Source organism: Gadus macrocephalus, chromosome 14 (genome assembly GCF_031168955.1).
Source record: "Gadus macrocephalus chromosome 14, ASM3116895v1".
Taxonomy (NCBI): Eukaryota; Metazoa; Chordata; class Actinopteri; order Gadiformes; family Gadidae; genus Gadus; species Gadus macrocephalus.
In genome coordinates, this window is record NC_082395.1 from 13,253,780 (window position 1) to 13,278,999 (window position 25,220).

The 25,220-nt window shown below is 41.7% G+C and overlaps 2 protein-coding genes and 1 long non-coding RNA gene across 3 annotated transcripts; 1 reads left to right on the forward strand and 2 right to left on the reverse strand.

Annotated features, from left to right (window-relative positions):
• Positions 1-1,970: 1,970 nt before the first annotated feature.
• Positions 1,971-9,714, reverse strand: ca7 (carbonic anhydrase VII). The gene is made up of 7 exons (XM_060072378.1): positions 9,539-9,714; positions 8,603-8,800; positions 7,667-7,785; positions 7,096-7,191; positions 6,006-6,068; positions 5,232-5,387; positions 1,971-2,390 (listed from the first exon to the last, which is right to left on the reverse strand). The coding sequence occupies exons 1-7, from the start codon at positions 9,573-9,575 to the stop codon at positions 2,268-2,270; spliced, it is 792 nt and encodes a 263-aa protein (XP_059928361.1). The 5' UTR covers positions 9,576-9,714; the 3' UTR covers positions 1,971-2,267.
• A 426-nt stretch (positions 9,715-10,140) lies between these two features.
• On the forward strand, positions 10,141-20,505 carry nae1 (nedd8 activating enzyme E1 subunit 1). Its single transcript, XM_060072367.1, has 20 exons — positions 10,141-10,301; positions 10,665-10,768; positions 10,854-10,914; positions 11,029-11,059; positions 11,671-11,742; positions 12,140-12,219; positions 12,618-12,727; positions 13,664-13,773; positions 14,554-14,616; positions 14,719-14,782; positions 14,910-15,001; positions 16,248-16,307; positions 16,743-16,876; positions 17,467-17,542; positions 17,920-17,959; positions 18,491-18,577; positions 19,077-19,169; positions 19,277-19,391; positions 19,839-19,888; positions 20,026-20,505. The coding sequence occupies exons 1-20, from the start codon at positions 10,252-10,254 to the stop codon at positions 20,133-20,135; spliced, it is 1,602 nt and encodes a 533-aa protein (XP_059928350.1). The 5' UTR covers positions 10,141-10,251; the 3' UTR covers positions 20,136-20,505.
• A 986-nt stretch (positions 20,506-21,491) lies between these two features.
• On the reverse strand, positions 21,492-25,173 carry LOC132472654 (uncharacterized). Its single transcript, XR_009529133.1, has 2 exons — positions 25,093-25,173; positions 21,492-21,644 (listed from the first exon to the last, which is right to left on the reverse strand). It is a non-coding gene; the product is annotated as an uncharacterized LOC132472654 (long non-coding RNA).
• Positions 25,174-25,220: the final 47 nt, after the last annotated feature.

The following is a 25,220-nucleotide window of genomic DNA, read 5'->3' on the forward strand; positions in this document are numbered from 1 at the left end:
AACATGAAACAATGTTTATAACATGGGATCACAGACGTTGCTTCAAAGCCTTCCCAGATCTGATGGTGTCCTGGTATTCACACCAGTTGGGTTGTAAACCAGGGTGTTAGGCTGAGGGTAAGGATGCTACGTGACTGGTGGTCTTAGTTAGGATTTCCCCAACACACACTTTTTTTTTTTTATACCTATTTTAAATTTCAAGTACAAGCTATGGAAGTTGTAAATGATTAACAATTTCAGGCCAAGATTGCTTGCTTGGTCTGGTAGCCCCCAGCCTGGGTGGTAACGGTGGAGGCGTTTAGCTTGGCTAATCTTTACCTTACCAGAGTTCCTTTGCCTCCACTCATCAGTCAGGGAGGTTAAACATTATCTTGATAATGCCAGATCCAATTCCTGCAGTATAATTACTTCTGAGAGAGTTATCAAGAGACACTTGGTTTAAGTGATCTGTAACACTTTGCCTTTGGCAACCAACTACAACAATGCAAGAATGACCGAATTTGAATGAATAATATAGTAAGGAAGTAGTAGTAGTAAGTAACAAAAAACTGATTTGACCCTTTAGTTGCTTTAGTCCCTTAGGCCAAACATGGGCGGAAGCATATTTTAACACTGTAATAAAAACATTCAAATTTGAAATATATTTGTCAGAGGTCAAACTCAGACAAATAATGACCAAACCATTTAAACTCTGTCTAAAACGTTGGTTTCAGTCAGACAATTGCAACAATTAGGCCATACATTATCCTGCATCTTTCATGACATCAATCTTATCATGCAAAAACAGTTGCGTGATAAGCAATAAGATCCCATGCCTTTCTGTTGGGTTAAATATTCTTGCACCATGCAAAAGTATATTTCTGGGGTGTTCATCTTGGCAAATAAAGTTATTCCATAAATGTTATAGACATGACAGAGAGATGGTCCCCAAGCCTTGCATTGGGAGTTACGCTGTCTGGATAGATACAGACAACAGATAACCGGCTGGAGCTGAAGGTGCAGCAGACTTAGGACTTTGGACCCTAACACTCCAGTAAGTACCGTAGAGCAGAATGTAACTCAAATACCTAACAACATCACAGATGAAGATAAAGCCTTCTGGAATGAGAGGGAGAAGGGTGGGGGAAAGAGAGAGGAGAGAATGAAGAAGAGAGGAAAGAAAAGTATGCAGGAGAGGGAGACATCATTCCAAAAACAATTGGTAACTTCATCAACACTACGCAAAGGTCAGAGGTAAACACAACATTTAAAATTGAGAGAAACCGACAGAGAGACATTGAAGCTACTCACGCAAGATCTACGGCCAGCCTATTGGGAAAGTGTATGAAATGGCTGTCTTTAATGTCTAAAAGGACACCATATTTTACTTTCTTTCCCCTCTTGCAAAGCCTCGCAGATTAGCTCAGGAAGGCTCTGGACTAATCTACACGGCCTCCTCTGGGCCCGGGTGGGAGGGGGGTGGGCCTCTGGGGGGGAGCAGATCACAATTTCACATCCAATAGACGAGTTAACCAGGGGATCAAACTGGATCAGCGAGGAAGCAGATGCCTTCTGATCCACAGACCCCCATATCACATGGTACAGAGCAGTCGGGTTGGGGTGCCGGCCTTGAGCCCCAATAGACATACACAGGGTTCCTGTGGGACTAGTAACTTAACTGGTCGAATTAGTTATGATACTGATAATGATACTGATTCTACCTGTAGACTAGCAAGTCTACAGGTGGAACCAAACGTTTAGTAGCAGACTCAGGTTTGTGTACTGGTAGACACAATAAATTAGTTTTGGATGCTGGGCAGTATACTGCTATCACCGTAGCTGTCCGGTACCACCAGGAAATGCACTCGTAGAACTAAGGAAGTACTCGTAGTAGCACTATTAACCCAGGAAACGGTAAAGTGTACACAGAAGTTGGCTGTTTAAAGTGCTGGCAATGAGGGAGAGGAAAAGAAAGACCGTCTGAAGACCTGCATATTTAAAATATTTAATCTAATGTATAGGATGGCAACACTTTAAAACAAACTACAAACATAATTCAATTGGATCTTCTCTCATGTATAGCATATATTATAATCTTTTGTTATTATACAATCAGGAATTCATCATTTATTGCATAGTACATATTGCGTTAGAGGTAAAGGTGAGCCTGGACAGGTAGATTCCGAATGGCAGCCTAAAATCTAGATATATCAATGGATGGCTCTGTGATGGTAGGACAGACATGGTGCAGGGCTCCAGGTTCTTCTTCGGGGGCAGGAAGTGGTTTCTCACTTAAAAGAGGCAAGAACCTTTCTGCCTTTCAGGGGCTGGGGGCTCCGGAAGTTGTTCTCCATGCGACTCCTCAAGTCCTCCTCTTCTCCATTGAACACCAGCATCCGGAACTTTCCCATCTGAGAGATAGAGAGAGATCCAGAGGAGTAGAGAAAGGCAATAGTGGCCAGACGTTTTTTTTGGTTTACCATTGAGTACCCTTTTTCCTCTAAAATTTCTTTCAGTTATGACATCACTGAGTCTATGCAGGTAAGAATAACAACCAAACCATAAATAACGTACGCTCTGTTGGGGGGGCATCCCTCTCAAGCCCTGTTGCATCGTAAAGGAAGTTCTGATGGATCACGAGTCATCCCCAACTGATCCCTACTATGTATAGTCTTGTATTAATATCCTCTTTTACTAGAGAGTAAATATCCTCTTTTACTCCCTCAGCCTTTAAATCAAAAAAATGTGAAAAGCTATGCCTTTCAATTCTTAATATTGTATCGTATACTCTGTAAAACAAATAATTACTAACTAGGAATAATTCTCAAGCTGTAGGGGACATTTCAACATCAGAAGAAAAGTTTCAATATTGAAGCATGCAGAAAGAAAACTACACCCATCCAAAGCCGAGCTCCACCGGCCTAGCACGTTAAGACATAATACCTGACAAAAACTCCATACTTAAAACATTCTGACACAGTTGCTCCAGAACAATAATGTATCAGCTGGCCTGGATGCCATCTGTTATTCCACGCAACGGTACGCTTGCTCTGCAGCTATGTGGGGAAGTGAAAAACAACATAAGACCCTGTTGTGTAAGGGCTTTTCCCTGCTGGGTCTCCATGCAAGCCTTTCTCAATTAAAAATCCCCAAAGTCCCCCTTCTCTCCCCTTGCACCCAGCCGCTCGTCCATTCATCTGGATTATCGACATGGGGGGGGATCAAACGCTTGAGGGTTTGGAGACTCTGGTCAGGGGGCCAGTCGCCTAGTTTAAACCCCACTCCACTGGCCCCCCCACCCCAAACACACATGCTAGGGACATGGGTATGCGGATACCAAGCTGATGACCGCACACAAGCCCCCTCTGACAGAGAAAAGCCGCCAGCCCTTGAGGAATGGCGGATGAAACAGAGGAAGTCGGCATGTGAGGAGGGCACCCAGGGGATCTGGCAGTTGGCTTCCCAGGAAAACAAGCACAGGATTTCAGCCTCAAGGCCTCCATTTGATCACCGCACGCGACCAGCCATCAGCGGGGAAAAGACTAATCGGAATTATTCTGGTCAATTAATTATAATTACTTTACCTTATTTTAAAAAGGCGTTGTTATTGTCGTTCACTTATCCACTTGAATTTCTAGTTTGCACAGAAAATTCAAGTGAAAGTACACCAGAGAATGAAAGGCTTAATTCGGTTTGATACGACACCTCTCGTGCTGCAACCTTTAACCTGTAAAAACACACCCAGAGGTCGTCAATCGGCCATCTCTGTGGACTCCCAAACTTCTCACAAGACCAAAAATTTGGCCAGGACAATGCACGTTAACCAAATACACTAGTCATGTTACCGCATGTGCATTTTCTAAAGAAAATGTGCGTGGTTGCACCGACTTGTCTTGTGTGCAAGGTTCCGCGAGCATGCCAACATGCTAATGCCACCGAGGGTAAAGAGCGAGCACGCCGAGTTTTGACTCAATGGGCCGCTTCGACGCGGACTTGCGATTGATCGAACAATGGGGCTGATCGTTTTAGTTTTGTTGTGAGTTATGGTTACCCCTGTCGCCAAAGAGGTGCTTTGCTTTTTGGAGACCAGCTTAAGCGCTGTTTCCACAGGACAATTCACCATGACGTCACTATACGTTCTTCCAGGTGGCAAAAGCCGAAGCGTTCTCCGATGGCACCACTAGTAAACGGGTTTGTTGAGTAGTGGTGCCATCGGCGAACGCTTCGCAGGATAGCAAAATCTATCCTGATGGATATTATGGGTCCTTTTGGCAAAAAGCTTCAACATGTCAAATAAGGGCTCAGATACCAAGTTTCAGATTTTTTTATCAAAAGGGGCGTGACCCACAGCCATAGAGGTCTGAAACCTAGTTATAGCGTCCCCTGTGATCATAGCAGGTCAAAACTTTTCGGGGACCACCTCACATGCGGTCTACATATGCTTATTGAATCTGAGAAGACTCAGGTGTTCATGTTTAGAGTTACTGATTTTAGCCCCATTCACTTTCAATATCAAATATTATTTTGGAAACATTTTGACTTTTTGGTAGGTATTGGGTGCAAATCCAAATATTGGAAAATAGGGAGGAAGAATAATAAGACACATTTTTACAATAGTTTGGCTTGCTTTGCAACCACACTAATAAGGTAAGGAGGTTGCACCAATGTCCTTGTGGTTTTCCAGCAAACGCATTACAATCTGTAATCTGTTAAAGGTCTTGGTCCAGTACAGTATCATTGTGTTTGACTTATCAAACCCAGAGATCAGATTGAAAAACTGTAGTTCTACTAAAAACTTACAGTAGCACATTACAATAAGAGTATGTCAATTAACCATACAAGGTAATGGTGTTCATGTTAAGTAAGGTATTCAATTATAGGATTTGTGTTAGAGGTAGTGAGTTAAGGTTTAACCCAATTTCCCTACCCATAACACTTACCCCAATGCTAATGCTATATTAGTTAATGCTACTGCATAAGAACAAATTGCAATACATTTTTTATTAACATACCATTGTTGCGAAGTATTACGATCCTACGCAAACTCTTCAAATTTGGCCTCAACACAACAAACTGAGTCTCTTTTTTTCTCTGCATGTACAGTGAGGTGAATGAGTTTTTAAAACTCAAGGAGTTTTTAAAAAACTTAATCATCCAGGACCTTACTAAACTTTCAAAAATCCTTGAGAGTCTGGGGTCTATTATGTGTTTTCACCTTTTGCGGTGAGGGTAGTCATATCTGCCGCCTTTACCTGTTTTTCGGAAACTACAATTGGCTCCTTCAGGACAATCCAGATGACACTCTCATGCAAAGGGGGCGTGGTCAGAGAGCCGGGGTACGTCCAGAAGTGAAGGCTGCTGGGTAGAAGGCACTTGGGGTTGAAACCTTTGAAATCTGAAACGCTTCCCTGTGGACAGTAAACCCCAAAATCAGAACAGTTCAGATGATCAGGAAATTACCATATAATCATATCCCAAACACTTCCACTTGTTTATTCATCAATGTTATACTTAAAGGGGACCCATTAGGCTTTTTCGACTTTTATGACCTATAAACGTTGTTATAATGATTGATAGTCGTTTAACCATACTAAAGTGTCAAATAATGACGGACATGGATTTCGACGTATTCCCTGGTGACAGTCTGGGGTGGCTGTGCAGAGCGCTAAACACTCGGGACAACGTTTGCGATTCACTTGTTCACATTTCCGGGAAATCTTCTACGTAGAGGCACTCCTGCCGCGCCCCCATATGCCTGGTCAAATCTGCCCGCACGCGCGTGCTCCAAGGAAGGTAACCAATCACAACGGAGTTGGGTTGGCAGGAGGGGTGCGAGGGGGCGGAGAAGGACGAAACCGAGCGTTGACAGAGAATGCTGAAAGTGCCCAGATGAGAGGAAGAGTTTCCCGAAAATCTACATCGTTTTTTGTGTATGGTTAAACATGACTATCAATCATTATAACAACGTTTATAGGTCATAAAAGTCGAAAAAGCATAATAGGTCCTCTTTAAGGTTCTACCATTACCTTAAACTTCACCATGTACAAGGCGTCTGTTATCTTGTGGAGCCATCTGTGATCATCACCTGTCTAGCAGAAAAACAAAATGTGTTGTTATTTAACCCATGTTATTGATAAAAATAAGATTTACAAAATTGTTTTACATTCTTTGGCTCCAAATGCTAAATGGTCTTAGGGAAACAAACCAAATCGATGTAGACACATTTCTATCGAGTTTCAAGTCTTTCAAGTTCAGATGGCCCTTCTGGTGAAAGGGATACATGTCCCAGTGACCGTCAACCACAATGCAAAACTGTTGGTGATATTCCCGCTGTGGTTAGCTATTGGTTGGCTTAATATCAAGGACATAGTTTATTGCATTTTTACAATGTATAAGTCATCAGTCCACCTTATCCATAGAACTGCTCAAGGTATCAAGGTTTTTGGAATACTTTCCTTGCCAGTTTAAAGTCTTATGTGTTAGGAGATGTCCTGTAATATTGGTTTCAGAATCAATTGTCATAAAGAACTAAACACACAGCTGTAGAATTCAATTAATGTGATTAAGTTACCCCTGCTATCATTACTGTGCAGGAAAACGTATCGATAGGACATACAAGTGGAAGAACATCAGCATGTATGGTCTGTACTGATTAGTAAAGCCACATCAATGTATTATCAGTAGCTTCTAAACCTTACCGTTTCAAATCAACTTTGTTAGATCCTTTGACGTACGACTAGAAATTACCAGAGGACAATCAGTGAGACTGATGATGCAGAACTAAGCAATGTCAGCAGAGCCCTTTAATCCCATTCTGAAGCTCTAGCAGTCACCAGCTGGTAAAAACAAAGTTAAATATAGGAGGGAGAGTTTCTTAACACTGCCCACTGTTTACTTATCAAGGATTCAAAAGGGCCTCTATTCTAGTCATAAAGATGAATAAACATCAACATAAACAAATAAAATAATGTTTATTTTAGGCTTTGTGCCTTGATTAATGCTAATTTAGAGCCTTATTTAGGCATTTAGTCAAGCTGCCGCTGAAATGAGTATCAACGAGATGACCCTAGATCCAAGAGGACCGCTGCAGAGGAGGACCCAGCGCTGGCAGCCTACCTCCAGGAAGATGCCGAGGACAGCCAGGCCGTCGGGTTCCTGGGCAGCCTGTCCAAACGTCTTGTATTTCTCAGCGTTCCAGTGGACTAGATGAAGCTGTGGAGATTGAGACAGGGTTAATACACACTACAGTCTGGGTAACCTGCCTTGTTCTCGTGCTGCTCTTATTATCCCAATGTGCTGTTGGGAGTCTTTGAGACTCATCATTAAGCAGCGGGGGGGGTTAGTGCATCTTGCTCAAGGTTGACTGCAGTGTGGCTCAAAACCTCAGGACCTTTTGGCCCCGACCAATGGCCCCAAAATACACTTGGATTGGGTCCATGGGGCCACGGCACACACACAGTAGAAGACTCGGGGCACACTGGAATTGATGATCCTTTCATGTTTTGTGCGTTCAAAAAACTATTTGAATAGAACATTAATAAAAAATGCTTTCCTCCATTTCCAGTTTGTATTTTCTTTTTCCACATATTCTGAACAAAGCTTGAAAAGGTTGAACATCCATTTTCCTCATATGTTCCAGTGGTGATCGGAGACATGGGCTGATAAGCTGATGAACCTGATGACTGACCTCTGACACAAAGGCCTTCCCTGCCACGGTGTGTTCGGACCCATGGCATCCCTTCTCCCCCCAGTGGAAGTGGAACTGCCTCAGCCTGTAAGGGTTGGGCAAGGCCCCCCCATGGATCACTGGAGAGAAGGATTGAAGGTTAAAACAAGACAAAAGCAGGAAACGTTTTCTCAAATAGAGAACATTTTGCACTTTTGCAAAAACTCCTTCAAACAGATCCTCTATGTGGACGGTGGCATCTCCTGAAAAACTAACCTAAATGATTTTACTCTCAGTGAAATGATGCATATGTTTGTATAATCTTGTGTCTTTGAGTAGACAACTACTCCTATTGAAGTCTTACTCTGTACTGTTTAATGACTCAATGCCTACTCAACTATATATTATTCTGTAGAAAAACAAAACAACAACACCAGCAGCAACTGATGGTGTTGGCTGCTGGCTGCCGGTGGTGTCATGACATGATGGATGCGTCAGCAAACAACCTGACATTTCTGAGATTATCATCTGGCATAATTATGGACTGTTGGGCAAATATCCACCCAGTGAAAAAGGGCAAATAAGGGCATAATAACCATGATGGTCACCCTATAGCATTACATTTCTACTGCAGTAGACAAACACTCATACATCTAATTACCGCATAATCAGAGGGTTGGGTCATCCCTATGATCTGGTTCTCTTGTCTGAAAGGCCGTTTGCACTTTATCACAATGTAGCTTGATAAGCCTTTTTTAGAGCATGCATTTAAAGACGTTGAAGTCGGATCTTATTCTGTAAACCTCATCTGAGCTAAGATTAGGTGCATGTTCTTTGTAGAGAAGAAGCCAGATACACTCAGTATAAAGTCGCATTAACCATTTTCTAAGGGTAAATTACAAAATAAATCTACAATTACTTTGCAACAATTCAACATTTTAGCAGGGAGCCTCTCACCGGATCTGGCATCGGAGTCGTCAAACTCGACCACGACGGAGTGTCCATTATTGGAGATGTTGATTGATGTGCATTGGTCGTAGGAGAGTTGGATGGGAGCCAGGCGAGGGTCGAACGAGGCTTCGGAGGGGACAATGTCGATGGGAGACTGGCGGCTCCCTTGGGCGACGGGGTAGTCCTTATGCCACAAGGATGGGCCTAAATAAACACATGGATGGTGGCATTTTATTCAAAGCGGTGTATTTATAATTGATAGTCAGTTGGCATAGGCCTATCTGTTGGGAAGCAACAGCTTTAAGGTCCAGTTTATCGAGGCGAAGCAGTGAGCATCTGGGATCTCAATATAGACGCTAAATGTTATAAACAGTTTGGCGGTGCGTTGGTTTTATTATTGAAATTGCAATGGTGACGTAATTACAAACATATTTTTAAGTGTTATTGCCTCTTGTAAAAAACGATATCCATCAAATCGTCGCAAAAATATAGGCAAAGCCATAATTCAATTATATAAATCTAAAGAAAAAGCCTAGCCGTATAAATAATAACGCTGTGATTTAAAAGGTTTGATGAGCACTCCTAATTGGACTGAGTTGTGCGAAGGAAAGGGGATAGTGAGAGGAAGTAAATCGTTTTTGTTGGGAGAGCTCTGTAGGGCAGAGATAACCAAACAAGTGTGAGACAAGTGGTTAAGCACGACTATAAACAGCAGATAATCTGACTAATCTGGAATTAAGAACTGCTCGGTCTATCAACAACAACTACATCACTCAAATCCTGCTGCACCAGAAGAAGTAAACGTTCCTTGATTGGAAAACATTTTGTAGGTCCACATTTACGCATGCATGCCAAACGAATAGGCTACTATGAAAAATGAATGTATGTATGAATGAATGAATGAATGAATGAATGATGATTCTGGGTGATATCCAAGCTTACCATTCTCTTCACCGTACCCCCAAGTAGACCCCTTCATCTCCTCTTAATGAGATCGTTTTACTTTTTCTTTTTTCCCCGGCCCCTGACTTTCTCACCCAGTACTACACTGATCAGGTGGCTGCATCGGTGCGTCTTCTTGTTTTAATGATCAAGATGAAGGTGGGAAGGGACAATTATCCTTAAAGACACGCCCCCTCCCAGCATACTTATTGCATTCTGTCGCTCGGCGGCGTTGTTATTGTTTCATGTTTTTAGATTGTTTAGCTGAAACGATGTAAAGGATTAAACACCCTGCAAAACATTAGAAAAAATAAGATAACAATTGAAAACAGAACATTTGATCAATTATATTTAATATACAGTCTCCATTCTAGTCGTCTTTCTTTTTCTTCTTTCTTCCTATCTAATTTTCTCTCTTTTTAAACTTTCGTACATTTTTTTTCTTTTTCTTTTCATTGTTCAGGTCTGTGAGTCTTTTTGTGTGTTCAAATTTAGCCTTAAAGGGAATGCGAATCTAATTCCTGAATATACCAATCGCCCGTGCGTTAGAAAAGGGGTCTTCCAACAACAAAGGCTTCGTTGTTGGAAAACGGACACCCCTAGAGGACAAAGTAGAGGACGAAAGACAAGCTCATCGCAAAGTCCCGCGATGTTTCCATTTGTGCGCTTTGTGGGTAGTACTAGTCCCATGGTACTAGCCTGGAAGCTCTAGCATGGCAGCTACTAAAGCATCCAAAGAGCAGAAATATGACAGGCAGCTGAGGTAAATTAAACGTAAATGTATACTAAGAAGGATTAAATCAGCATTATTATTTAGATATAACTGATGCAGAATAGGCATGCCTAGCGTTAGACCTGTTTAGCCAACTAGCTCTAGGTAAACATGACCAAAATCACTCAGTAAGCCAATGTAATGTTTCATTGTAAGGTGATAATACATCGTATCTTAATCGTCGTATTGTAATAAAGTGCTTTCCTGCTTCCTGCTTGCTATTCCGTTCATGAATGTCTAAAAGCTAAATAAATATTCGGCATCTGTAAGTAAGCTACCGGTAGAGGAGTGTGCAATGTACAGGTTTTAGTTTTTGTATGCATTCTTGCTTCATGATCCAACCCCGTCTTGCAGACTGTGGGGAGACCATGGACAGGAGGTTCTGGAGAACGCCCACGTCTGTCTCATCAACGCCACCGCATCAGGGACAGAGATCCTTAAAAACCTTGTACTTCCAGGTGACCACAGTATTACAATACAGTTTCTCCAAATCATACAGACTTTGACTAATCTCTTAATCAACTTTTTAATTGTGAATTCAAGGCATAGGAGCTTTTACCATCATTGACGGCCACACAGTCTTAGGAGAAGATGTGGGAAACAAGTGAGGAATTAAATGAGAATCACATTATATTTGTGGACTGATTCAGATTTATTGAGATGTGCGTAATGGAATCAATATGTCTGACCCAGTGTGACTTTTGTTTTTGTCTTACAGCTTTTTCCTCAGCCAAAACAGCATAGGAAGGGTATGTCTCACTATAAGCAAAATGTGCACAGAAATTGTCTTCCTCTCTTTTCAAAACCTCCTAAACATGTGAGTGACCTGCAGTACATACATATGAGCGCTGGCCACCTCGTCCTTCTGTGTAGAAAAATAACACTCATAACAGCACTGATCATCAGTAATACCTCCTTCCCCGCAGAGAGTCCCATCAGGGATGTCGAATGCAGGCCCAAACCACAATCAAATCCCAGTTTTCCATCCCCAAACCACATTTTGGGTGCATGGAAATTAACATTGAAAACAGATGACCCATTGTGCAATCAGATGCGCCGATCTCTTCTTGCCCTTAAATGGATAAACGTTTGCCCATCACTTTTACTAACCAATCAAAGGCTGCCAGCCTCTTTATTCCCTTAAATGATAAAACAGGCAGCTGCTTAAGCAGGTAGCAGGATCATCACACATCACACATCACTGTTGTTTTGCCAGGGTAGGTCCTTTAAACACGTCTTCAGTTAGAACCAATGCGTTCCCTTCATCAAAGCCCTAGCTATACCCGCTCTCGCCAATCTCTTCTTTTGATAAGTTGCAATGAAATGTACATTAATATCGTGAAACACATTTATTTTCAAGAACCGGGCCCAGGCTGCTACTGAGCTGCTCCAGGAGCTGAATAGTGATGTCTCTGGAAACTTTGTTGAGGAAGTATGTTGACTCTTTGAAACACATTTTAAAATCGACTCGGGGTCAGCACCCCGAGTGGATTTCAACCCTTTTGGTGGCCACCGTAATCCATTCTGGACCAATAATAATATTTTAATGAATTTCAAAATTGTTTTTCGAGACTGACGGTGGGCACCAACAATTTGAATTACGAAACATTGTTACCTACATAATGTTATACCTTAGCAATGTTTTTAAATGTTTTAAATTTAGCAATGCACTTTACCAAGACAATGTACGTAGTTGAAGTTAGACACAAGCCAGTCTTCTTAAATGACGGAGCTTGAATCAATAAAGTTTAATTTGATCTTAAAGAGATGATACGTTATGAACATTGAACTGAACAGATGTGAATAACCTGTTGGTCTATCTTCTCCAGAGTGCAGACCAGCTGTTGGACAATGACCCTGAGTTCTTCCACAGGTTCTCCATCGTTATTGGGGTTCAGCTTTCAGAAAGGTACTGACACCAAGGCACAGTTTCCAACTCACAACTTGTTAGGACCTACTAGGGTCCCCTTAGATTGCTGACTAATGGTATTGATTTTGGATGATACTTGCATTATAAATGATTTAAATGGTTTGAAGGTCCTGACCTGTATATACAAACAGCCATGTGCAAATAAATCAGTGTTTGGTGCAACACTCATAAATTCACTGGAATATTGATGTTTCAGGCAGATATTGAAATGGTTAAAACGATTTTAGAGTCACTATATCTCATGAGGCAGAATGCTCTAAATATAACTTTCATTTCTTATTTCAGTAGATTATTATTATATTTCAGTGCTGAATGTGGATAACCCTGCTGTTTAAGCCCACTGAGCCAGCCTGTGTTTTGTATTCCCTGGGTGTCAGCACGCGCCTGAGGCTCGGCTCGGTTCTGTGGGCCGTCGGCGTTCCCTTCCTGGTCTGTTGGACCTATGGCCTCATGGGCTACATGAGGCTTGTGGTGAAGGAGCATACAGGTGAGTGCTTCGCATGTCAATCTTTCACATATGAAGTCCATAAGATTCAGTCAAGGCCGAAGTTCCTTTCCCCCAATTCTTCTGAACTAATGCCGAGATATCCCCTACTAAGAGTCTTTACTTGTTGTGAAAGTCCCTAAAAGCTATCTCCAACAAACAGCTTCAAAAACATGTCTTCTGGAACTCAAATACAATGTTTACTTGTTGTGAAAATGCCATAATATGTCTGCTTTAATACTGCAGACTACGCGGCCCTTACTTTGTGATGAACTGAAACACCCCCTGCACTGATTGGGCACATTGTTTTTTGTTGTTGATCAGGATGGTCTCCATAATAATCAAGGCCAATAATGGACGCCTCTTTCAGAAGATGGTATAAAGGCTCGGACATACTTCCTGCGTTCCGCACGCTGTTCCATTCCTACTGCAATTCTGGGTCTGCATTGGACTGGCGTTCCACGCATGCGCATTTCCCGTCACACTCCTTTCTAGTTTCTGGTGGTCATGCACCATAACACTGTCTACCAACCGCCATAAAAAAGCAGAAGGAGAAGCAAGGGCATTAGGAGCTTCATGTATCAATTTGGATCTCCTTGACATCCTCTGATAGCGCTTGCTATGTGTACCTTATACACGCTCACAAATTGTGGGCTGTACGAGGTCGACCACACGACCCCTTGCGGAAATGGCCGGAAAACGACATTCACATTACGTGGACGCTGAAGCATGAATTAGCCTTAATTCTTTCCCTTTAGAATCTCTAATGTTTCTAGCCTAACCTCTCACATGGTTATGATGTTATATTTTATCAGTCTACTTTATAACCCGTACTTCCTATATTTAATTCTGAAATCAGCTATATGACATGAACATGTAGTTTATATGTTGATGAAGATCCAGATGTATGTTATGTTTATTGTGATTCTGTTCCACCAGTCATAGAGTCTCACCCAGACAATGCCCTGGAAGATCTCCGGTTGGACCGGCCCTTCTCTGAGCTCACCGACCACATCCAGTCGTACAAGCTGGACAGCATGGACAAGAAGGTGTGTGTGTGTGTGTTTAGCAGGTGCTTTTATCCAAAGCGACTTACAATTAGTACATTAGTCATAAGAAAGTGAAACAATATATCGCTGTTGGTAAAGTAAAGATGATTGTAGAACCAAGTGCAACCCATTCCCCGTATACAGCAGTGATGGCTAACTAATACAGGTGCTACACAATTAAGTACTATGAATAAATAAGTAAGTGCGACACAGGGTATTCTTTAGCCTGGCTATTACCAGACCAAGCCAATCGTAGATTGCACGTTGGTCTGGGGAAGCTGCTGTCATTTTCTTCAGCACAGGAGGCGTGATCAACGGGCCTAGTTCAACACTCTCTGTACGCGATTGGCTGTTTGCCGTCGCTTCCCTGTCGTCATTGTGTTAAACCAGCCAATAGCGCGCCAAGGGGAAAAGCCAGCTTGGTGATTGGCTCCTGCAAAAACGTATCGGAAGCAGAAAGGAATGTATTGCTGTTCTCCAGACCCTAGCGCAGGGCAAACTCAAATCGCCGGAAGAATGTGCGGGGCTACCCATGCTAGGTATACTTAGGACTGGAACATACTATGGACTGTTTAAGTGTCATTTGAATAAGGGGTGGGCAGAGTAGTGTAGAGGTTGTGGTTTTCGACTCCACCCTGTAGTCACAGTAGAGAAAGACTCCCTAATGTGTCCTGATGGTTCGTAGACTCTGAGGGTTGGTCTGTAAACTGAATGTATTTGACGTCTGGAGGCTGTTTGTATAAGATAGTTTGTATGTGATGTTCTTCCTGGTGTTTGCAGGATCACAGTCACACCCCCTGGATTGTCATCATTGCCAAGTTCCTGGAGACGTGGCTCACAGAGGTAAGAGGAGACCTGCTATGGTCTAGATAGACGCTCACCATGGGGTGTTTGTTTAGATTCATATGATTTTTAGAAAGTGTTTGGTTTGTTTTTATCTCATAGCATGATGGTCAGCCACCCAAAAACTACAAGGAGAAGGAAGCCTTCCGACAAATGATCCGAGAAGGTAAGGCTACCACGCATCGCTGAAACACCTCAACTTGAGTGGTTTATCATTGTGAGTACGTAATTGTATTAATTATTAACATATGACCAGGTGTTGCACAAAGTAATATTTTTACTTCTCTCCTCAGGAATCTTGAAGAAGGAGAATGGAGTTCGAGAGGATGAGGAGAACTTTGAAGAGGCCGTCAAGAACGTCAACACGGCTTTAAACCCTACCAAGGTACCAATGTAGCCTCTATATACCACCCTGGAACCACATTACCAGGTAACCTTGCCTTACCTGTCTCCATACAACCATCTAACTAGATTACCCAGAAGACCTGCCTCACCTGATCTATACATCCCTGGAATAACATTATCCTCAAACCCTGCGTAATCGGTCTCTGTACAACCATGTTACTACATAACCCAAGAACATAGCATCAAGTACACTTGGAGTTTTAAACCCCAAAAGGTACCCATGCTATATGTCCAGATGCTACATGTAACAAATATACAAACACACCTAACTTCATCACCAAGCCTAGTCTATAAGTCTATACGACCCTATAATTGCATGACCCAGAAACCCAACATCACATTCCACTTTATCACGCCTCCAAATGTTTCAGAATGAAGCAGCAAGACTGTTGACTGGGACAAAATAGTGGGAGCATATCACACCCGTTCTTGCATCCCTTCATTGGCTGCCAGTACAACATAGAATCCGTTTTAAAACAGATCTTATGGTGTTCAGAGCCCTCAAAGGCCAGGCCCCATCATACAACTCAGACCTTTTACCCCCCCACTCAGCCCCTAGGTCCTCTAATAAGGGTCTTCTCCACATCCCCCGCTCCAGACTCAAACTAAAAGGTGACCGGGCCTTCGCAGTAGCTGCTCCGCGCCTGTGGAACCAACTGCCACCTCACATACGTGATGTCCCCTCCATTCCTGCCTTTAAATCAAGGCTCAAATCCCATCTGTACACCCTGGCCTTTTCTCCCCATTAACTATCTGACCTCTGCACTGCTATCTTTGTTTATATGTGGATGTCTGGGTTTTATGTATTTTCTATTAAATATTGCTATTTTTACCTTCTTTTTTACCTACTAAATGCACTTTGTTCAGTGCGAACTTATAAATCTGCTTTATAAATACATTTGACTAACTTACTTTACTTACACTTTACATCGCTACCAAGATATAAATTTCACCTCTACACAAACCTGACTACATTACCCAGCGACCAAATATCACATGACAACATTGTGACCTAGTAAACCAGCAGTGCCCTTTCTAACAACCCTGATGTTTTCCCGTCTGGAATTAATAAAGGGCGTTACCAATACAACTGTCTGATTAAATGACCCTGTGTTCTACATGCTTTTTTATCTCTGGTTAAACCCAAATATTTTGTTCCAGAAGACATTCCCTTTGATTATTGTTCAGTAAGCAGGTTGGTTAGTAACATTATCTTGTTGCTGCAGGTTCCCAGCTCGGTGGATGATCTATTCAACAGCGAACAATGTACCAACATCACATCCCAGGTGAGTCCATCCCATATAAGTAAGTTAGACACGACAAGACAAGTGGACCAGACAAGTATGGTCTATCCATCTTCCAAAGGTCTTACTCGGTCAGCTGACCCCTCAGTGTCTGGGCGGATGGACATGATAGAATGAACCAACTAGCACTTATGTATTGATCAATCAACCAAACGTCAATAACTTTTTGCTGTTCCGAATTCCAAAGTGAATAACAAAAACGGGAGAATAACAACAAGAACGACAAATCTGAGAACAACAGTTATTTGAGAGCTTTAATAAAGATTACACACTACTCGATTTGAGAAGTAGGCTAGATGAAAAGTGTTTAGCCTACTTCCAGAGGACGGTAGACCTTGTGGATGTTGCTAGTTCTAAAAACATGCATAAGTCTCCCCTTGCACTGAAGCAGCGTGTGTGTCCACGGCTGTGTTCCAGAGCGCAGCCTTCTGGGTGATGCTCAGGGCCATGAAGGAGTTTGTCCTGCATGAAGGCAAGGGATGCCTTCCCGCTCGAGGCACCATCCCAGATATGATCTCAGACTCCCAGAGGTTCATCAACCTGCAAAATGTGTAAGTGTTAAAGAAAGACTTTAAAACGTTGGTTTTAGACGAAAGTGGGAGTGGTTATCTGTGAAGGGGATCGGCCATTTGCTCAGATGGGTGGGCTATAGGTAAGGGGTCTTAAATTAAGGGGGAGTTAATGAACGCCATTCAAGTACTTCTAATGCCATTCAAGTACTTCTTTATAGTACTTAATTGTGTAGCATCTGCAGTAGGTAGCTATCACTGCTGTATGAGGGGAATGGGTTAGCCTAGCGTTTGTTAGTACTTGCACTTGGTTCTATGAACATCTTTACTGTACTGACAGCAATATATTGTTTCATTCTAATGACAAATGTACTTATTGTAAGTCGCTTTGGATAAACGCGTCTGCTTAAATGCCCTTAATGTAAATAAGTGGTCATACTGTAGGTGAGGGGATTAGATACGTGTATTCATTAGTGAGGGGGTAGTGGCCTTATTCACTTTGCGGCCATCTTGTTCAAAGCACTTGATGGTTTGGAGGGAGCTGATGGGTGCGATGGTGTGTTTGAGGCCTTTGTGTTTCTTTGTTGGTTGTTCTGGTGGTTGTGAAGGCTCTGATGTTTCTTGGGGTAAAGGTACCGGGACAAAGCCCTGCAGGACGCTGCAGCTGTGGCCAAACATGTGGAGTCCCTCCTGCAGACTACTGGGAAGGTACTGGGCCACAACCTGGACCTCTACTGATACTGTAACATCCCACTCAAACCTCTGTTGCAACACAAAACTCCTGCTCTGTTATTACACAATATTGACATGAATGCTGACAGCATTGGTATTTATATGGCAGGTCAGGTTGTTTTTTGTCTCATCAGCTTCTTCTCCACTAGGTGGTATTGCAGTATTACATTACCTTCTTGGACTATAGTAATATTGTAATGGAAACATCATAATGCGTATCATACGTTATCAACCATTAATACGGAATGGTGATAAATAATGTCTTACTTCATCGCAATCATTTTGATTTATATATATTTTTTCCCATTCTTATTAACAACAAATTTGAGTGTTTTTTCCCCTTTCTCTCCCAGACCCCCGAGAGCGTGTCAGAGAAGGACATCAAACTGTTTTGTAAGTAGAGAAGTCTGATAACCAATTAAAATGCGCTCCTAATACGAATTTGCACTGGAGAATCATTAGTGTGTTTCTACTTTGACCAGCATTAGCGCTGCTAGGAAGGTCATTGATTATTTTCGTCTAACTAACTTAAGTCTAGCACGTTTGCCAGAAAAAGTGAATTAACGAAAGTTTTGAGAAGGAAAACCCACTTAGTGTAATTAGGGCCAATCATCGTGGTACTAATCAGATGTTATGTCAACTTCAATCTTTTGACCCAGTTTTCCTATATTTGTGTTTCCTAATGCCATTCATTTTAGGCATTAAACTTGGTTTAAGAGGGTTTTTTTAACCTGACCAATTGTAACAAATAATTTCCCCTGAGACCAATAGATGAATCGTAATCTATATTAATGCGTCTGTATGTCGTCACCAAATTATGTTGAATCTCAATGCAAAGTTAGGTTTTGGGAATTCTGTCATACTGTGAAATGTGTGACCACATGCTGTGTTCAACTTGGTGGTGTGCGTTTGTTTTCCCTCCAGGTAAGAACGCTGCCTTCCTGAGAGTGGTACATTGCAGGTCTCTGGCTGAGGAATACGCAGTGGAATCTGTGAACAAAGATGAAATCAGTGAGTAGCGTCCCACTGTGTCTCTATTCTTCTTCTTCGATTATTCTTATTCTTATTATTCTTATTATTATTATTAGATATCAAGCATGGGATGACCTGGTACACAAATCACAAATTTACATACACTACATGTTTTATGTATTATGTTTTGAATATATTCCGATTAAAATTAATATTTCTTTATTGTCAATCACGATGGACAGAAAAAAGTTGAATATATGTACGCTCAGTGAGACACAACATTAAATACAGTATACAACAAGTTAAAGAATGGAAGCATTTGGTTAAGTGGACTGGGTTTAGTGCAAGTGTACAGAATGTTATTTTTTAGTCGGTGATATTGATGGCATCGGGAATGAAGGAGTGTTGAAGTGTGTTACACATGCAGATATAACCTCTTCTGTCGGCTGGCGGTCGAGCTTGTCATGCTATGATGCTGTGTCTGTTCTATTGGCGGTGCTTGGCAGTGTAACCACCCTGAGTTCCTCCGTCTCCTCAGCCTCCTGTATGGACAGCCCAGACAGTGAGATGGTCCTCTACCTGATGCTGCGCTCCGTCGACCGCTTCTACCAGCAGCACTCCCGCTACCCCGGTGAGAACCCCACGCTGCCACAGACCTGGGTCAGATCACCCACACGCTACCGATGTGATGCTGGGGGGTATATATCTGGTTATTCTGATTGGCTGTGCTTTTTCCAGGGGTGTATAACTACCAAGTGGAGGAGGACATCAGTAAGCTGAAGTTGTGTGTGACCTCCCTTCTCCAGGAATATAACCTCAACGTCAGCATCAAAGACGATTACATCCATGAGTTGTGAGTTCCCCCGGTAACACGGCCCACCAATCCAGTCCCTGCTGTTCTGTAGTACAAATAGGTATAGTCGTTAGTACAAGTCACACGGCTTGGAGTGCTATTTGTTCCTTTCGGCTAAATAATGTATTCTGTGTGTCTTTCTTGGTTTCTAATGAATATTCTCCTCTTATTATTACTATTTGCTATCAATTTATATGATACTTTTCTCCATGGAGCCTCACAGTGAATTGTTATAACAGGAGCCCGTAGGTAGGGGTTGGGGCATCTAGATCTCGGTGGATGCCCATAGCTAGGCTGCAGACCTCAGGGATCAAACTTGTCCGTGTAGGGAGTTGAACACTATCCTGCCCCTATATACTTTTTTTAGTTGTCAAGACAAAGGTTTGACTCTGAAAAGTGTTTATATATATGTTTATTGATTTGTGCTTTGTTGTTTCTTCTCTAAAGCTGTCGCTATGGTGCTGCTGAACCTCACACAGTCGCTGCTTTTCTGGGCGGTAAGAAGCTCACATTTATATGAATAGTCAAATGATTTTGGGCTGTAAAACCATTTATACAAAGTAGTAACATGTAGTTTTCGCATACAGCCAGTTATTTATTAGATCCCTGTTGATGCTGGTGTTGTTTGTTTCAGGGGCGGCGGCCCAGGAAGTGATCAAGATGGTCAGCCATCAGTTTGTCCCATTCAACAACACGTTCATCTACAACGCCATGTCCCAGACCTCGGCCACCTACCAGCTGTAGACGCTACCACCGTCTGCTGGGGAAAACAGTCCACAGCTAGTGGAGCTCCATGTGTTGACCAGGGAGGGCTCCACGCTAGCTGCTAATGTTGACCCTGTAACGTAATGGTGAACGTGTTTTCACAAGATCCAGCTGTTCATCTCACTTTATTTTGATGTTTATTATTCAGAAACTGAAGGTCTTTGCCCCTATCATCGAAGGAGATACTGCAACTAATCTGTTATTAAACCAGCAGACATAGTGTAGACCTACAGCCTAGACCACAACAATGTTTGAGAAAGCACTTCTCTCCAACTTTGCAGGTTAGTCTCTACATAAACATGCACTTGTGGTTGTGAACGTTAAATAAACTAACTTCTTTAAGTATGAAGGTGTCACTCTTTTATCCGTCGTCCATTTCACTCAATTATTTTAGAGGATTTACTTTCCTTGAGCAGATTGTTTTAATGTGGGTATAGAATATGTCAGAGCAAGACATTTTTTAAAGAAAATAGTGAACTGTTTCTACTCTGAGAATTAAATGGTGTAGAATATAGTAAAGCACAAATTTGTCTGAGATGGGGTTTAGGTGAAGATAAAGAGATGTCCTTGATGTTGATATATATATATTTATTGTGATATTTACAGGGTGATATATCATTTATTGTAATATATTTATCCTTATCAGAAGGGAAATGTACTGTTGATGTCTGATTTGACCAATGTTTTCCAAATTGGTGTTTGCTGACTATCATGTGAAATACTCGGGATTTGATTAGCTTCCTTAATTCGAAAGCTCCCCTGATTACTCAATCTTAAAAAAGGCTGCCAAAACTCTAACCTAAACCGATTTGTCTCATTATGGATGAATTAACCATCAGTCACAAGGTTTATTCAAACAGCAGAGGGCACTGTCATACAAATTGTCAGTATTCCAATGGGACCAGTAGTAAAGTAACCAGTCACTGGAATATAGAAATCTTATGTCCACAAGTTGGACTGTCTTACTTTCTCAACTGCTCTGTTGCTCAGTTTACTTGATCGCTGCAGATTGAAAAATAAACGTGCAGATTGTTTATCTTTTTGGATCGCTTCCGACGATGTTTCCTGAATAGAAGTAGAAACATGCCTTCAGCATTTCATCAACATTCTCTCTCTCTCTCTCTCTCTCTCTCTCTCTCTCTCTCTCTCTCTCTCTCTCTCTCTCTCTCTCTCTCTCTCTCTCTCTCTCTCTCTCTCTCTCTCTCGTTTCTTCTTCTCTGCATAGACACGTATCTGTGCTTTACGATATGTCTTTGCCTTTGACAAGGGCAGAGCTCAGTGCCCAACAGAAGGGCCTATTGTAGCTAGCAGCTCCTGTCACTAAAGGTTTTCTCACATTAGCAAGAGCCTGGGCTTAACGAGGTTGGCTGGTCATTTAGATGTGCTGCTTCTTGAAGTCGAACTACATCGCTGTTGCCGCGTAGGTTGCATGTGTTTCCCACTCTCTCTGGTCTGGGGAGAGTCCTCTCCAAATTGTTGCATATAGCCCTGCAAAACAAGCGAGTGTTTGACGGGACCGGCTGCAATAGAGGAAATTCTTGCCTTTAATTTTTACTTTGAACCTTTAGGAATAAACATACCTATTCAATCTCTTGTTATTCTTTTTGAGTCACATCGCAAGCATTTGGTGCTTCTTTATACGACATTATTAGTTTTTTCTGTTTTTAAGCATTCCAGGCATACAGAAGGCTAGGCAGTATAGAAATATATCAGTTATTCTTGTGATATTTAGTCCGATTTTGTGAAATCAAGACGAATATATGACAATTCACATCACCTTTGATCAACATCTACTCTAGCATTAACTGAGTTTTCCCCGAGAGGGGACTTGACTTGGGAGACATTTGAAACTCTGTGGTGAGTCCTGTTTGAAGGTCAAGATATCCAGCTGTTCCCCCTTGCATCAGACTCTAGCTTTGTGTGTGTGTGTGTGTGTGTGTCTGTATGTGATTCCCCATGTGCGTGTGTACGTGCACATGCCTGTATGTGTGTGTATTCTATGTGTGTGGGCATGCCTGCGTGTATTTGTGTGTGTGTGCATGTGTGTATCTGCAGAGCAGGTCCAACCACAGCTGGGTCAACATCCTTATTATCGGTTGGTTTCAGATCTCTCCAGACATTATCTGCTGCCTTCGTCATTCTATTTCTCTTCAAACTGACACCTCATACCTGTATTGTCTCACATTCCCCTGTTCCTTGACCCTGCTGTTGAAATGTGCTTATTTACGATAAACTACTTTAGTTTATTAAAGGCTGCCTCTTTATTGGAACGTGGAATGCACTTTGTGTGATGTATTGTAACCATGTTTTACTAGCACTAATACAATCTAGTTAACCTAGTATGTTCCTATAGGTCCTATAGGTACTTCCTGTAGCTGCAGTCCAATGTGTTCATTATATGCTTTGAGTGTTCTCAGCCTCACTTTTGATAAATTAATAAGATGTAAATGTTGTCACTTCACCAAGAGGAAATTCATAGATAGTATTTAGGTCACTGCTTAGCTCATAGCTCCAACAAAAACATTATTTGGTTGAGGGTAAGACCTAATCCAATGTTTGTGATTCTGATAGCACTTTGCAATAAGTATACATAGATAAACTATTAATAAATATTATTTAATGCAGTAATAAGCATTATTATGTAGCATAAGCACAGGGTTAGGGGTAGTGGGTTAGGGCTAGGTTTTTGTATTCTAAATCAGTTATTGTAAGTTAATGTAGCTCTGGCAGACCATCTCAAAGTTAAACAATAACATCATCTTAAATGAATACCATAGTTAACATCAACAGCATAAGTATAACATGAAAAGCCTTATTACTACTAAAGGATTGCTAGATCCATTAGTTAACTCTTAAATAGGCTAGCTGTTAATCATTGCTGATTACTGCATTCACTAATGTTACTTAATGGTCAATTAATGTTCCTTTATTGTAAAGTGCTACTGTGATTCCAATTCTATCTGATGAATTAATGGTATATTTTCCTCAAAGTAGATCTACATATATCTATATTTGTATCTAGATAGAAAATGGCAGTCTATGTTCTTTTAACACACAGTTACTTTTTGCTCTGCTCGTTCTTTTTTCGGAAACATTGAGATGCCATTGTCTATAGAGGAAAAAAATGTCTTGTTCTACTGCCTGAAATGATCTCACTTAAAAACGTTTTCCATTGTGTTCGGTGTGTGTCAGGTGAAGCCAATATGAGCACTAAAGCAGATGTGTGGCAGGATAGCAGAGATTTCTCCACTATATAGAGAAGGTGGAGGACACACTTGAACACACATGACCCAGAATACCTAACCCACAGGCTTCTTCACTAACCTAACCCAAAGCACCTTTTCTTTCATCTCATAGTATTCTAATTCCAGCTGAGACTGACGGTTCCCTTCCTCTTTACGGGATAGGTTTGTAAGATCTTAGTTGTGTGAAAGGTTATTGTGGTGAGACTTCAAATGCTTTTTGAGATTGTTTATTCTCTCCGAGCTGCTCTCAGGGGGGTGTGTGTCGGTGTGTGTGTGTGTGTGTGTGTGTGTGTGTGTGTGTGTGTGTGGGGGGGGGGGGATATGTCATTGATCTGTTATCAGTAAGTGAATTAGAAAGCTCGACTCTGCCCCCCAGGATCATCTGTATTATCTTCCAAGAAAAAAGAAGATAGAAAATCTGTTTTTAACGATGAGATGAGAGAGGAACAGAGACATTGACAGAAAGATAAAAGACAGCGGGATGGAGGTGGGAAGAGATGGATCGATAGAGAGACAGAAGGAGCGAGAGAGTGGTGGACTGCGAGATGGACGGAGAGGGAAAGAGAGATTTTTTATTTTACCTTTTGTGCTTTCAAAATATGTTTGAATCTTGAGAGAGAGAGAGAGAGAGGGATCAGAGAGCGAGAGAGATCACAGAGAGCAGAGTCATGTATAGGCTGAAAACAAAGCAGTCGGTAGACGTTGATAGGTCGATAGGACATCATGTGGTTTGTAATATAAGAGGTCAGATGACCTCTTGTCCTGTTCTACTGAGGTGCCCCAGCTGTGTCCTATGATGGGGAACCAAACACCACATCTGCTGCTGTAGTGAGTAGTTCTCTGGTCGGTTTTGTGAGTGATAGTACAGTTCTATTCTGAGGTGTAGAAAGGAAGTATGAATTAAAAATATGTATTTATCTCACCAAGGCAAGTTTACTTCTACAGCCCCTTTCAACCATATGGTCATTCATAATGCAAATAAAGAAATCACATGTTAAAACATTAAAAGGACCATCATTGTGAGAGCCCTTCATAGTGGGTGTTTCAATGAGACTCAGTCCTTAGGGCACTCACCCAGGTTAGATGCCTGCCTGTGGTAATTTGCTGTATGTCCTCTCTCTCTCCCATACCTTCCTGTCTAACTCACTGTATCTTCTTGAATAAAGCATAACAAAGCAACTAAGAGCATAAAAAAGGACAATAAATGAAAGATATTTATCAAAAAGGAAAAATGTAACGGAACTAACAGAATAAATATAGTGCAAACATAGGTTAACCATTATTTGTATAAAAAAAGCTTGGCATGCACAAGTTATCTTACAAAGAAAGTACTTAGTTGTGCAGCATCTTATCATAGCTAGCTTTGTTTTTTGCAGGGAATAGGTTAACCTAGCGATTGTAAGTGCTTTGCACTTGGTTCTATGAACATCCACACAGCTATTTATTATTTCTCCTTCTTCTGACAAATGTACTTATTGTAAGTCGCTTTGGATAACAGCGCATGCTAAATGCTCTAAATGTCAATGTAAAATTAAATCTTCTTTTCTGTTTTATGTAGTGTGAGATATTAACATTGAGTATAATCTGTAACTAGAATGAACTGCAAGAGTGTGCTTGCTAGTGTCACCGCTGCCTGAACGTCGTAAAAAGTAGTCCAATTCGGCGGGAAAATATTTGGCTAGAATTCCTACCTCTGTGCTCTGACTCGTGCCTGAATCCAGATTGTACATGTTACTGTGAATATGAACACCCTCCAACGGCACCACCTCCCTCTGACTGTCTGAGTGTACACCCTGAAGACCCCATATATAGGTGTGTG